The sequence below is a fragment of the Pan paniscus genome, chromosome 6 (assembly GCF_029289425.2).
Source record: "Pan paniscus chromosome 6, NHGRI_mPanPan1-v2.0_pri, whole genome shotgun sequence".
Taxonomy (NCBI): Eukaryota; Metazoa; Chordata; class Mammalia; order Primates; family Hominidae; genus Pan; species Pan paniscus.
The window spans coordinates 37942794-37958132 of NC_073255.2; the positions used below are offsets into that span (position 1 = coordinate 37942794).

Here is a 15339-nt window from a genome sequence, read left to right on the forward strand (position 1 = left end):
CTTCTCCAACCCTTCTGGACTCCATTATAACAGTATAATTCCATTCTTCCTGATCAGTGCCTTTACTTTTACTTAAGAAGGCTGGAGAGATTTGTCAAGTCATTTGTTATTGTAATTTAAAACTTAAAGAATCAGTCTCTGAATGAGCTTCTCAGTGATTAAGCCCCACTATCTGAGTAGTAAGTGGTGAGAAATGTTTCTGCAGAGTACCAAAGACCCTGAGTTTTATTCTTTACCCTTAGATGACAATTTTGAGATTTAAACCTATCATTCTTTTATTTTAAATTATCCAATTTAATTTAAATAAAGCTATCTTCGATAAAGCTGTCTTACATGTGGTTTGGTGTTCCTCCTTGTTCAGCTGGCCTATGGCAGCAGCTGTCCAGTCTACTAGAGTTTCACCTGCAATGGGCACAGGGTCCCAGATGACTAGAGATGATAACTTGATTAATTGTTCTGTTACAATGTAAAGTGTTACTTAACCCCACCTAGAACGTGAATGGGAGTGTTCTGTGAAAGGGCATATACGCAAAGTGGCCGTCAAATACTGAAGGAGCCGAGAACCAAAGATTGAGGCAGACAAATCCAGTTCTTCAGTATACAGTGATTTATTAGGTGAACTTATGGGCAGAAATGTCCTGGGCAGTTGCAAGACAGGCAGCTCTCCACATCACAACCCCCAGACCCAGGGCTTGTATCTTGGGGAAAAAAAGTATACATGCTCTGGGAAGAATGTGTAGGTGGCTATGAGTGTCACAGCCTATGATGTATGCAGCAACATCAAGTGCTGTTTTGGAGGAAAGGCAAAACTTACAATGAATAGATGTTTCTGCATAAAGAGTAATACATCAACTAGAGATCTTGGAGGAGTTCTTGGACTTGAGTTTAGTCAGGAGTCACATGGCAGATTAGCATTTAAAATAAAGTTACTCTTGTCCCCACAAGGAATCTTACTGTTTTGTACCGCATTTCAGGTCAAGAACCAATTCCCATACTTTGGAGTCCAAGGCAGGTAGATTGCTTGAGTCCAGAAGTTTGAGACCAGCCCAGACAACATGGCAAAACCACATCCCTACAAAAAATACAAAAATTAGCTGGGCATGAAGGCACATGCCTGTATTCCCAGCCACTCAGGAGGCTGAGGTGGGAGGATCAATTGAGCCTGGGAGGTTGAGGCTGCAACAAGCTGTGATTGCATCACTGTACTCAAGCCTGGGCAACAGAGTGAGACCCTGTCTCAAAGGAAAAAAAAAAAAGAAGAACCAATTCCAAATATGCTTGCATGTTTGCATGCCTGCAGTTTATTTTCTAGTGCTCATTTCTATATCAGTTATCTTTTTTTTTTTGGCCACAAGTGACAGGAAACTGATAGATTTTAAGTTCAGAAGGTACTGGAATGAATGTAAGATAGCTTTCCCAATGCAGGCAGAGTTGAACTGAACAAGCCTTTAGTGGGGACAGGAATGGGCATGGCTCTAGAGACCTTTTAAGCCTCCAGTATTGAAGTTCCCAGGATTATACCTCTCTCATAGGGTTATTATGAGGATTTTTTTTTCTTGAGATGGAGTCTTGCTGTGTCACCCAGGCTGGAGTACAGTGGCACTGTCTCGGCTCAATGCAGCCTCCACTTCCCGGATTCCAGCGATTCTCCTGCCTCAGCCTCCTGGGTAGCTGGGATTACAGGCATGCGCCACCACACCTAGCTAATTTTTTCTATTTTTAGTAGAGATAGGGTTTCAACATGTTGGCCAGGCTGGTCTCGAACTCCTGATCTCAAGTGATCTGCCTGCCTCAGCTTCCCAAAGTGCTAGGATTACAGGCATGAGCCACTGCACCCAGCCTTTTTTTTTTTTTTTTTCCAGTGACAAGGTCTTGTTCTTTCGCCCAGGCTAGAGTACAGTGGCACGATTAGAGCTCACTGCAGCCTTGAACTCCTTGGCTCAAGCAGTCCTTCCACCTCAGCCTCCCAAGTAGCTGGGACTACAGGGGCATGCCACTGCACTCAGCTTTGCATGTCATTCCCTCCATGTCTCTGTTCTGTCCTCTTAAAGGACACTAATTGAGTTTGATCACACATCTAATTAACTGGACCTCATTTTAACTTGATTACATGTGCAAAGACTCTGTTTCCAAATCAGGTCACATTCAGAGGTACCTGGGGTTATGACTTTAACATATCTTTTTTTGGGGGGACACAATTTAACTTACAACACCCATTCTATCATTTCCCCTGCTTGTACTTAAGATGAAACATTGCTAATCAAGGCACTCTATCGAGTGACGACTCAGAATCCTTTTTAATACAGTGTTTTCGACAGCCACAAGCAGTTATAGAGTTGGCCTCTATGATGGAATCAGTTTACAACATTGTACTAGTCCTTTGATAACGGGGCTTGCTTTGATTGAGTTAAATTATGACTTTGATACCAAAAAAGGTTTAGGAAAAAATGCAATATGTTAGTACATTTGACTGTAGGGATGTAAAGCTATTTATGAAAGCTGTGTGTTATTAAAATAAGTACTCTTTAATTACACCTTCTTTGACAGAGTGGCCTTTGTGTATAAAGCAAGACTGAATTCTTTTAATTTTTAGATTTCTCTTTTACACATTAGAAAGCTTATTTCCTAAGAGATTTGCTAATGTTTGTTTCTCCCTCTATCTTTTTTTTTTTTTAATTCTCTACAGATAAAATAATTGTGGGTAGCTTTATGGGATACCTAAGGATCTTTAGCCCCCATCCTGCAAAAACAGGAGATGGAGCTCAAGCCGAAGATTTGCTTCTAGAAGTGGATCTACGAGATCCAGTACTTCAAGTGGAAGTAGGAAAGTTTGTTTCGTAAGTAAGCCCACTAATTCTGGTATTTTACTTGGAGTATGTCAATCCTTTACAGTGTCACTTTTGTGTATTCTTCAAAGAAGACTATCCATGAATTAAATATATTTTCTGGATATTGTCACCTAGGTGTTTCTCATGTATGGAATGCTTTTTATGTGGAAACTGTACATTTAAGATATAATAATTTAGGGCCTTTTAATAGTAATAGACTTAAGATGCCTGACATTGTCAGAAGCTTAAAAACAAAGAGATAAGCTTTTGAAAATAACCAAATAAAGAAATAAATAAGAAGTATCTACTTATTTAAAGTTATATAGGTGTCCGTTTATAATTAGATGAAGTAGCAGATAACCATTACTTTTTGGTTCATAGCTTTGAGGTTTTAAAATGAATACTTGTTTGGAGTAGAGATGCCCTATCATTTCTTGAAAGAAGTCAGTTCAACCCACAAAGTAAGTCTTCCCCCTACAAGAGCTTTGTTTCAAAGTACTTTATTCTTAAATCTAATTTATTTTAGAAAACTGTTTATTAGTTTGAACTTTGGGTAATATGTCTGCTTTTTATTTACTGATGATATTGCTGATCCTCTTATTTTCATACACAAACTTTCTTAAAATTAAGCTTGTATTTCTTAATCATTTAAAAGTATGATGAACACTTATCAAGTAGCCAGAGTTGGTTTGCCTCCTCTTTTTGAGCTCCCTTTTGCCTTTTTAAATCTGGGAAGTGCCCTAAGCTCTGGATTTTGGCATTCTACATTTGTTTATCATAATTTATTGGCCCCAGGGGCCATTTAGTCAGGGCCCTAACTCCTGCTTGAAAACCAAACAACCACTCATGAGCATTCACCCTCTTCTAATGATATGTTTTATTCTGTTGGGAAGCTGTAGCTTAGATACTTTAGGCTGGGATATGAGATGAGACTTTTATGCTTTGTGACAGGCTGGATTGCGGAGATTTTGTGACCGAAGTGGTTGGTAAATATCTACTCCATCTAAAAGCAGATGATGATTAGGTGCCCATCATGTGCCTAGGACATATTAGGTGTGATGGATTTACAAAGTAAGGAGACAAAAGCATCCTTCCTGCTAAAAAGTGTTTTTACCTTACCATTAAAAAAGTGAAACACAGCCAATAATCATTCTGTATAGTAGTCCTTAAGTATAGCCCTCATCTATGTGCTCACATTGGAAGGGAGGAAGTTAACGTTGTTAAGTAGATAGTATACTAGGCCTTACTATGACATCATGCTCTTTTCCTGAGCATGGTGGAAAACTTGTTTTGAATGTCCAGGGTACATATACAGAATTTCCAAAGGTGATACTGATTATGTGATAGTCATGTATATTTGCATTTTCTACTAGTAGAACAAATGATGAGTATATATTAATTGTAACAATGTTTTGCAGATGTTATCTAATAAGATTCTTATTTGTAAATAAGATACTAACACTCTGAAAGTTTAAATGATCATACATATAGTAAGGTGCAGAGTCAGAACCCCCATCTAGGTCTGCAGACTTCAATTATAGTCCTTGCAGTTTAGAACAGAGTCTGTTCTAAACAGGGGTTGTACACTGGAGGCCTGCTTGTACATGTGAGCCTGTTCAGTATTTTATTTTGTTTTATTTTGAGGCGGAGTTTCACTCTCGTCGCCCAGACTGGAGTGCAATGGCGTGATCTCAGCTTGCTGCAACCTCCGCCTCCCAGATTCAAGCAATTCTCCTGCCTCAGCCTCCCAAGTAGCTGGGACTACAGGCACGTGCCACCATGCCTGGCTAATTTTTGTATTTTTAGTAGAGACAGGGTTTCACCATGTTGGCCAGGCTGGTCTCGAACTTCTGATCTCAGGAGATCCACCGCCCCCTCCCACCTCAGCCTCCCAAAGTGCTGGATTACAGGCCATTACACCTGGCCACCTGCTCAGTATTTTAAGTTTAAAAGAGCTGTCAACATTTAAGAACCAAGAGATTTCACATAAAACCCAATGCTTTCTGGCTTTTCTTGAAAAATGTGGGGCTCTGGCCCCAAGCCCAGAACCAAGTAATAGCCACCTCCTTTAGTCTGGTTCAGTCTCCAGTTAATCACAGCCATTTACACTCTTTACTCATTAACAACCCGTGGCTTGATCCTTGAAAACTGAATTTAGGATCTCTAGACTGTGCCATGCTAGTTTCTGGAAACCACTTGAGATAGGCTGGGAATTGTTGTGGTGATATTGGTAGTTTATTTCTATTTGAGATTTAGTCCAAACAGAAATATTTTCAATACTTGTAATAAAATTTCAGATATGGAAGTGATATATGCTACTTGTAATAATGATTGGTGTTTTGTGATGTTTTAACCTTTACAAGATGCTTTCACATTATTTTATTTCATTTCATTGAACCTCTTATTTTTCATGAGAAATAGGCTCAGGGAGATTTTAGTGACTTGCCCAAAGTCACGGGTGAATTAGTCAGAAAGCCAGGACTAGAACTTGGATTTCTTTATTGAAAGAAATAGCACTTAGGGAAGGACCTCAGATCTGACTTTTTCTTGGAAGCTCTGTTGGCTTCAATCTGAAGGCAGTGCCTTGAGGCAGAGTACTTGAGCCTCTGGGGTTGTCACATTGGCTGTTTATTGTTATATTTATTTTTCAGTTTAGAATTTTATCTAATGAATTGTTTTGTTTACTCACAGTGGCTGTGGTTATGAGATCTTTTTGAAATTATTTTACAACTTTTTGGTTACGTCTAAAACTAATATTGGAAAACTTTAAAAACTTTCTCTGTTTTTCAGAGGTACTGAAATGCTGCATTTGGCTGTGTTACATTCTAGAAAACTTTGTGTCTACTCTGTCTCAGGTAAGAAATATTTTTACCAATGTAGAATTTATATTACAAATTGGGCTTAATGTTATATGAGAATAGATATTCCCTAGTGCTGACTTGGTAGAGAACACAAAACATTTAGTTGAATGTTTTCTTGTCTTGGTTAACATTTTCCCATTTTTCATTTATTCTTTCAGATACTTAGGCTATTACATTTTCATGGTCTACTATTTCTGTGTATATGTATCTTTCTAGCAGAGGATTCCTCTTAATCACCTGCCTCTCCAGAATTGTTTCCAGGATTGCCTGTGACTAATAGAGGCCAATTCTGGGTACTTAAGACACTTGAGTCTTAAGAAATGTTCTTCAATAACAAAATTGATTAGATGCTAAGTCATAGTGGTTTGAAGTACATTTTCTTTGGTGAACCTCAAGTATTTTCTCTTTACCGTTCCAATTTCTTGGTTTTTGGTTGTCTTCACTCTGTCAGGCTTCATCAGGTTTCATTCTCTGACATGGTTCTGTGGGTACAAGTATAGTATGCAGTTTGGTTTTTATTAAAATTATAGTATGTGGTTTGGTTTTTATTATATTTTATTTTGGCCTTTATTAAATGTAAGATATAACTTAAAAATTTTTATTTCAATTATTAGATAAGTTTAGTTCAAGTTGAGAGTTATTTTAATGGGTGTCAGTGTTGGGGGCATTTTTTTTATGGGTATGAGAAAACTAAGTGTCTGTGAGGCTGTTCCTTTTATCAGAGATCCTCTCCTTTGGAGCTTGCTGTAAATGTTACCTTCTAGGATTTGGATTTCTCAGACTTATTCTCTTGATTTGGGCTTTCTTTGTATTTTGCTTTCAATTTGAGTAATGATGCATATTTACTGACTGAGTTGGATATTCTTAGGCAGTCTCTTTTCAGGGTGAAGATCTTTTAGATTTCCAAGGCAGGCTTGGTAACCTGGCATGGTATATGGTAGACATCCAGTAAATACTTGTTGAATGAATGAATGAACAAATTTCTGGGTAGTGCTGAGGCAATTGACAGTGGCTTTCTTTATTACTCTTCACCATGTTCTGTTTTCGTCCCCTTCTCTGTTACCACTATCATTTTATTTCCCACTCTGTTTATGTCAGAGGCCTGATAAAGTGTGCTCTCATTGATTTTATGGTAAAGGACATGGTTTCATGTTGCTCCTCCTAGTGTCAGGGCATTTATTTAGTATGCCAGAGTAAATGGAGAAGGTATTATCATACGATATAGGCTACTTTATTGCATGGATCTAGTTGTTCTTCTGTTTTTGACCGTAAGCCTGTTATTTTACTAAGTGGGTTACACAAGCCATGGAGGAGAACTTGCCTACAGTTATAGTTACCCAGAATACTTCTTTGGCAATTAGTTCCTTCTGAAGCTCCATGGGGGCTCTAAGCAGGGCAGAGAGGAGGGTATCTTAGAAGCTAGAAATTCGATTAGACACTAGGCCTTCCCTGGTCCTGCTCGAACTATAGGCCAAAAAGACAGATGCCTCTTGAGTTCCACTGGGGCTTAGAGCACAGACAAGGGATAAAATGTGTACTTATCAGAAAAACGTACTGAAAGAAACTGGCATATTAGGTGACAATTTGTTTATGACATATTGATATCCTTCAAGTAAGTGTTGAAAATGAAAGTTATTTGCTATGGGAATGGTGATTTTATAGCTCTTTTATTCTTTGTGTTCATTTAAAAGCTTTGTATTCTCTGGGGACTAGAAGTTGTCCAAACTGCATTCTCTTAGGCCCCACCTCACTTCCCTTCTGTCTTTCATTTCTTCAGCCTCTTGTGATGTGGGCTGACAATTTGTATATTTTTCCTGGCTTGGCTTAAATTGAGAAGCATGGGAATGTTTTTGTTCTCTTGAATATGTTTCTTGAAGTTCCAGATTGAACTTTTACCTAGCTTTTACTGTAACAGGGGAAGCACAAACATTTTCTAATTTAAGTGAAACCACTAGTGTCAGCAGGCAAACGTGTGAGCTGAACTTGACATCCTTTTCTTCAACTGCTCCCTTCTCAAATATTTTCAAACTAGAGGAGCCCTTCTAAGGTCAGTCTCCTGGACATACCTAACAACCCTTAATAGTCAGAGGCTATTTTGCTAACTTCTTTTTCATGGGTTATGTGTCATCAAATGTATGCTTAATATAGAGAAAAAACAGGGTCTTGCTGACCTGAAGTTGGCCTATCTTATCATACTCTGGTAAAGAGAAAGCATCACATGGCATCTCAGATTTCTTTCTGATGGGCTTCAGTTTCTGAATAAATGGTTACAGATGTGTGAGTGTAAGCCATACTGATTATGTTGTTTTAAATATTATTTTCCAAAAAATGTGTACTTCTCAAGAAGCATTTACTAAACATCTGACATATTTATAGAATTTTAATGGTTTCCATGAGGAGGGCAAAAAAGATGTGGTTCTTTACTTTTGACAGTCTTACGTAATCTGATTTACTTAATCTGTAATGGCTTTGAGTTCAACATCCTTAGATTGCTCAGCAGTTACCTAAAATTGCACCGAAAACTGTTGTCAAAGTGACCTTTGATTTTCCAGAGAATTTTTTGGTTTAAATCAGATCTTGTTTAAGTAAGGCCTGTTGCATAAATGTTTGAATATTCATGTATTTTCTAATTGATGAAACTTTATAATGTATGTAGACTGTAATCATATATGCTATATTCAGTCCATATATCCCAGGGCAAAACCTATGTAAATAATTTTAATATTATGTCACTGATGCTTTTTTAGGGAGAAAATGGTCAGAAATATTAGATTCCCAAATACTTCTTTTATTCCAAGGTAGTTATCTAAGGAAAATTGTCTTTTTCTCCATAGTTGCATTATTAAATTTTAAAGTGCTATTACCTGACATTTAAGATGTATCAGTGCATTTGGAGTTTTTACACAAAGCCTAGTGTCGTTTCATGCCAAGTTTAAATATTGGCTGCTGACACCTGTGTTCATTGACATGAGTTCCTAATGTTCCTGCTTGCATTTTGGCTAGCAGGCATGTATAGGTGCTTTTCTTATTCAGAGGGATTGATCTGGTTGTAGATGTTGTTAAAAGAAAAACCTTAGTCAAATGAAATTTAACAGAGTTTAATTGAGCAAAGAATGATTTGTGAATTGGGCAGTCTCTTGAGCCAGAGTAGGCTGAGAGAGACTCCAGCACAGCCACATGGTAAAAGACGATTTATAGACAGAAAAAGGAAAGTGACAGACAGAAAAAGGAAAGAGATGTACAGAAAATAGAATGAGGTACAGAAACGGTCAGGTTGGTTACAGCTTGAGGTTTACCTTATTTGAACATAGTTTGAACAACTGGCCTCCTTTGATTGGCCAAAACTCAGTGATTGGCACAAGAGTAGGTTACAGTCTATTTCCACCTCCATTTAGGTTATAGTTCACTATGTACAGAGAAACCTTTAGGCTGAACTTAAAAGATGTAAGGAGGCAGCTTTAGGCTAAACTTGATTTAACAATTTTCCTCTTTTGGTCATCCTCTCAATTTTGAGAGATTGACCACAACTAGTCATTGATGTCACTATCACCATTGTAAATGTGCTTATTTCATCTCAAAACCCACTGAGAAATAGCAGAACAGTGGATTTTGTAAGGTAGGAACAAGGAATTTAGTTTATTTTTTGTAAAGGTTAGAGTAGAGGGTACTTCCTCATGCTGGAATGTCCTGTTTAGAGGAGAAAAACAAAACCTGGTCTGTTCTAGGAGCTATGTGTTTCCTTAAGATCTTAGTTTGATTATGTCACATTTAACATGAGTGACTTCATTTTGGCTTGGTCTTGTCTGTTGGGACCTAGTGCATGAGTTCAGTCCAAAACAATGGCCTTCCATAATTTTATTTTAAAACTTCCCCCTTTTAGTCAGGTTCTCACATAGGTGAGAGTGTGACCAAAACTTAGGGCCTTAGTTCCACTCTCTTTTAACATCAATTTTGGGTTTCTGGTCTCAGGATGTCATTCATAGGTTACAGTGCCCTCATGGTCACACATCTTTTTAAGCTCTTGTCCTTCTAGTTGAAGAGAGATCATGTGGCACTCTAGAGATGGCTGCATGTAAACATTTAAAACTTTTGAGAGAATATAGCACACTAGGGAGATTACTATTTTGACTATCAGGAGGATAATACCAAGAGTTTGGAGCATGCTTCTTAGCCAGGGTCCCCATGAACCAAACCAACTAAAATTAAATAGATCAAAGAATGAGCTAGATAAAGAGTCTGTTCGTTTTAAATAAGCAGTCTCTTCGTTAGTCCCCTGTAACTGAATCTCTATAATGCTCAATGTGATGCATTTCTCCATGGCCAACAAGAAGTGCCAGCAAGTGCACAGATATTGCTGTTTAGCCAGTAAGTAATCTAGAGCAGTTCTATTATTTAGCATAACTTTCATAAGAGAATATAAAGTCTGTGGTGTGACCATAGCCTTTAGGGTAGAATCTTCTATAAAGCCTATCATGAGGGATACATTTCTAATTATTGCCTCATTTACTTCAAACCATGGAAAAGGAGACCTAACAAATGATGTCTATTTAGAAGAATGAAGACTTCTTGGAAATGTTCTCTTTAACCTATGATGTAGGTTAAGAGGAGTGGACCAATGTCCTGTTTCTAACTGATTATGAGGCAACAAATGTGTCATTAAAATTTCTCACCTGCATTGGGCCTTCGTCTTTTATCTATTGAGGCATAAGATATTCCATGTATAAGGCTGGCTGCAAAATCCTTCACAAATTAAAGTATACTCTATGAATGCACACAATAGACCCTCTTTTCACTTCTATTGTTCATGGAAGCATAAGCAAGAAAAAATAGGTAAGAGTCTCCTGATAGCAGAGAAGTCTTGATCTGTGATCTTGAGAAAAAGCTGTCTATATCATGGATGCCATCTTCTTCTGGGGAGAAACTTTCCTGTTTAGCTTTACTTTAAGGTTGCCAATGGGTGTACAGTTCCAAGAGTGGAGGGGCCCTTTTGAGTTGTGAGATTATTAACTCAAAATTTCAAGGTCCCAAAGTGTTGCTGCAATGTAGATGGCAAGGGCAGTCTTTCTCTGGTATTCTCAGAAGATTCAATCTTTGTGTTCTAGATTTTGAAGGGGTTGATTGTCCTCAGTCAGCAGACTGTGAAAAGCTTTCTTCACCAGGTGGAAATATACTTTGACAAATAGAGCTAATGTTATAACATCAGCCCTCTTGCATGGGAAAGCTTTTATACAACCAGAAGACATGCATTGAAAATGACAATTGACCCGTCTCCCTCTCCCGTCTCCCGTCTCCCTCTCCCGTCTCCCTCTCCCGTCTCCCTCTCCCGTCTCCCGTCTCCCTCTCCCGTCTCCCTCTCCCGTCTCCCTCTCCCGTCTCCCTCTCCCTCTCCCGTCTCCCGTCTCCCGTCTCCCATCTCCCATCTCCCATCTCCCTCTCCCTCTCCTTTCCACGGTCTCCCTCTCATGCCGGGCCAAAGCTGGACTGTACTGCTGCCATCTCGGCTCGCTGCAGCCTCCCTGCCTGATTCTCCTGCCCCAGCCTGCCGAGTGCCTGCGATTGCACTCACGCCGCCACGCCTGACTGGTTTTCGTGTTTTTTTGGTGGGTTTCACTGTGTTGGCCAGACTGGTCTCCAGCTCCTAGCCGCGAGTGATCCGCCAGCCTCGGCCTCCCGAGGGGCCGGGATTGCAGACGGAGTCTCGTTAACTCAGTGCTCAATGGTGCCCAGGCTGGAGTGCAGTGGCGTGATCTCGGCTCGCTACGGCCTCCACCTCCCAGCCGCCTGCCTTGGCCCCCCAAAGTGCGGAGATTGCAGCCTCTTCCCGGCCACCACCCCGTCTGGGAAGTGAGGAGCGTCTCTGCCCGGCCGCCCATCGTCTGGGATGTGAGGAGCCCCTCTGCCTGGCTGCCTAGTCTGGAAAGTGAGGAGCGTCTCTGCCCAGCCGCCATCCCACCTGGGAAGTGAGGAGTGCCTCTCCCCGGCCGCCATCCCATCTAGGAAGTGAGGAGCGTCTCTGCCCAGCCGCCCATCGTCTGAGATGTGGGGAGTGCCACTGCCCCGCCGCCCCGTCTGGGATGTGAGGAGCGCCTTGGCCAGGCCGCGACCCCGTCTGGGAGGTGAGGAGCGTCTCTGCCCGGCCGCCCCGTCTGAGAAGTGAGGAGACCTTCCGCCTGGCAACCGCCCCGTCTGAGAAGTGAGGAGCCCCACCGCCCGGCTGCCACCCCGTCTGGGAAGTGAGGAGCGTCTCCGCCCGGCAGCCACCATGTCCAGGAGGGAGGTGGGGGGGTCAGCCCCCCGCCCGGCCAGCCGCCCCGTCCGGGAGGGAGGTGGGGGGGTCAGCCCCCCGCCCGGCCAGCCGCCCCGTCCGGGAAGGAGGTGGGGGGGCTCAGCCCCCCGCCCGGCCAGCCGCCCCATCCGGGAGGTGAGGGGCGCCTCTGCCCGGCCGCCCCTACTGGGAAGTGAGGAGCCCCTCTGCCCGGCCAGCCGCCCCGTCCGGGAGGGAGGTGGGGGGCTCAGCCCCCCACCCGGCCAGCCACCCCGTCCGGGAGGTGAGGGGCGCCTCTGCCCGGCCGCCCCTACTGGGAAGTGAGGAGCCCCTCTGCCCGGCCAGCCGCCCCGTCCGGGAGGGAGATGGGGGGTCAGCCCCCCGCCCGGCCAGCCGCCCCCTCCGGGAGGGAGGTGGGGGGGTCAGCCCCCCGCCCGGCCAGCCGCCCCGTCCGGGAGGGAGGTGGGGGGCTCAGCCCCCTACCCGGCCAGCCACCCCGTCCGGTAGGTGAGGGGCGCCTCTGCCCGGCCGCCCCTACTGGGAAGTGAGGATCCCCTCTGCCCGTCCAGCCGCCCCGGCCGGGAGGGAGGTGGGGGGGGTCAGCCCCCCCGCCCGGCCAGCTGCCCCGTCCGGGAGGGAGGTGGGGGGCTCAGCCCCCCGCCCGGCCAGCCGCCCCGTCTGGGAGGTGAGGGGCGCCTCTGCCCGGCCGCCCCTACTGGGAAGTGAGGAGCCCCTCTGCCCGGCCAGCCGCCCCATCCGGGAGGGAGGTGGGGGGGTCAGCCCCCTGCCCGGCCAGCTGCCCCGTCCGGGAGGGAGGTGGGGGGCTCAGCCCCCCACCCGGCCAGCCACCCCATCCGGGAGGTGAGGGGCGCCTCTGCCCGGCCGCCCCTACTGGGAAGTGAGGAGCCCCTTTGCCCGGCCAGCCGCCCCGGCCGGGAGGGAGGTGGGGGGGGTCAGCCCCCCCGCCCGGCCAGCCGCCCCGTCCGGGAGGGAGGTAGGGGGGTCAGCCCCCCACCCGGCCAGCCGTCCTGTCCAGGAGGGAGGTGGAGGGGTCAGCCCCCCGCCCGGCCAGCCGCCTCGTCCGGGAGTTGAGGGGCGCCTCTGCCCGGCCGCCCCTACTGGGAAGTGAGGAGCCCCTCTGCCCGGCCACCACCCCGTCTGGGAGGTGTACCCAACAGCTCATTGAGAACGGGCCATGATGACAATGGCGGTTTTGTGGAATAGAAAGAAGGGGGAAAGGTGGCGAAAAGATTGAGAAATCGGATGGTTGCCGTGTCTGTGTAGAAAGAGGTAGACATGGTAGACTTTTCATTTTGTTCTGTACTAAGAAAAATTCTTCTGCCTTGGGTTCATGTTGATCTGTGACCTTGCCCCCAACCCTGTGCTCTCTAAAACATGTGCTGTGTCCACTCAGGGTTGAATGGATTAAGGGTGGTGCAAGATGTGCTTTGTTAAACAGATGCTTGAAGGCAGCATGCTCGTTAAGAGTCATCACCACTCCCTAATCTCAAGTACCCAGGGATACAAACACTGCGGAAGGCCGCAGGGTCCTCTGCCTAGGAAAATCAGAGACCTTTGTTCACTTGTTTATCTGCTGACTTTCCCTCCACTATTGTCCTGTGACCCTGCCAGATCCCCCTCTGCGAGAAACACCCAAGAATGATCAATAAAAAAAAAAAAAAAAAAAAAAAAAAAGAAAATGACAATTGAATGAAATCTTTCTATAAATGTTTAAATGGCTCATCAGCTAGCAGAAATGTACCTGAAATTTTGGTTGTCTTTCCAGGAATATGGGTTTGAAAAGCAAACATTGGTTGTAAACTCTTTCAGCAACATGGAACAGTCACCACACTAATTAATACTTTTTTTTTTTTAATTATACTTTAAGTTCTAGGGTACATGTACAACGTGCAGGTTTGTTACATAGGTATACTTGTGCCATGTCGGTTTGCTGCCACCATTAACTCGTCATTTACATTAGGTATTTCTTCTAATGCTATCCCTCCCCCTGTACCCCATCCCACGACAGGCCCTGTTATGTGATGTTCCCCACCCTGTGTCCAAGTGTTCTCATTGTTCAGTTCCTACCTATGAGTGAGAACATGCAGTGTTTGGTTTTCTGTCCTTGTGATCGTTTGCTCAGAATGATGGTTTCCAGCTTCATCCATGTCCCTGCAAAGGACATGAACTCATCCTTTTTTATGGCTGCATGGTATTCCATGGTGTATATGGGCTACATTTTCTTAATCCAGTCTATCATTGATGGACATTTGGGTTGGTTCCAAGTCTTTGCTATTGTGAATAGTGCCATAAAAAACATACGTATACATGTGTCTTTATAGTAGCATGATTTATAATCCTTTGGGTGTATACCCAGTAATGGGATTGCTGGGTTAAATGATATTTCTAGTTACAGATCCTTGAGGAATTGCCACAGTGTCTTCCACGATGGTTGAACTAGTTTACACTCCCACCAACAGTGTGAAAGCATTCCTATTTCTCCTCATCCTCTCCAGCATCTGTTGCTTCCTGACTTTTTAATGATGGCCATTCTAACTGATGTGAGATGGTATCTCATTGTGGTTTTGATTTGCATTTCTCTGATGACCAGTGATGATGAGCATTTTTTCATGTGTCTGTTGGGTGCATAGATGTCTTCTTTTGAGAAGTGTGTGTTCATATCCTTTGCCCACTTGTTGATGGGATTGTTTGTTTTTTTCTTGTAAATTTGTTTAAGTTCTTTGTAGATTCTGGATATTAGCCCTTTGTCAGATGGGTAGATTGCAAAAACTTTCTCCCATTCTGTAGGTTGCCTGTTCACGCTGCTGGTAGTTTTCTTTTTTTGCTCATGAAGTCCTTGCCCATGCCTGTGTCCTGAATGATATTGCCTAGGTTTTCTTCTAGGGTTTTTATGGTTTTAGGTCTAACATTTAAGTCTTTAATCTATCTTGAATTAATTTTGTATAAGGTGTAAGGAAGGGATCCAGTTTCAGCTTTCTACATATGGCTAGCCAGTTTTCCCAGCACCATTTATTAAATAGGGTATCCTTTCCCCATTTCTTGTTTTTGTCAGCTTTGTAAAGATCAGATGGTTGTAGACGTGTGGTGTTATTGGTTATATGCCATTGGTAATGGCATTGAATCTATAAATTACCTTGGGCAGTATGGCCATTTTCACTGTATGGATTCTTCCTATCCATGAGCATGGAATGTTCTTCCATTTGTTTGTGTCCTCTTTTATTTCGTTGAGCAGTGGTTTGTAGTTCTCCTTGAAGAGGTCCTTCACATCCCTTGTAAGTTGGATTCTTAGGTATTTTATTCTCTTTGTAACAGTTGTGAATGGGAGTTCACTCATGATTTGGCTCTGTTTGTCTGTTGTTGATGT

At 43.3% G+C, this 15339-nt stretch overlaps 1 protein-coding gene across 8 annotated transcripts in view; it reads left to right on the forward strand.

The window, feature by feature from the left end:
• The window catches only part of BBS9 (Bardet-Biedl syndrome 9), a 485000-nt gene that overhangs the window by 20301 nt on the left and 449360 nt on the right, over window positions 1-15339 (forward strand). For 6 of the 8 annotated variants that reach the window (XM_008964335.5, XM_063605681.1, XM_003811959.6 and 3 more), the window contains 2 exons: window positions 2687-2837; window positions 5619-5683. The exons of 1 other annotated variant lie outside the window; for it this stretch is intronic. In XM_008964335.5, the coding sequence (XP_008962583.1) occupies window positions 2687-2837; window positions 5619-5683 (216 nt within the window). Of the gene's footprint in view, window positions 1-2686; window positions 2842-5618; window positions 5684-15339 lie in introns of those variants that run through there. One more of the 8 variants, XM_034963922.3, reaches the window with a different exon arrangement.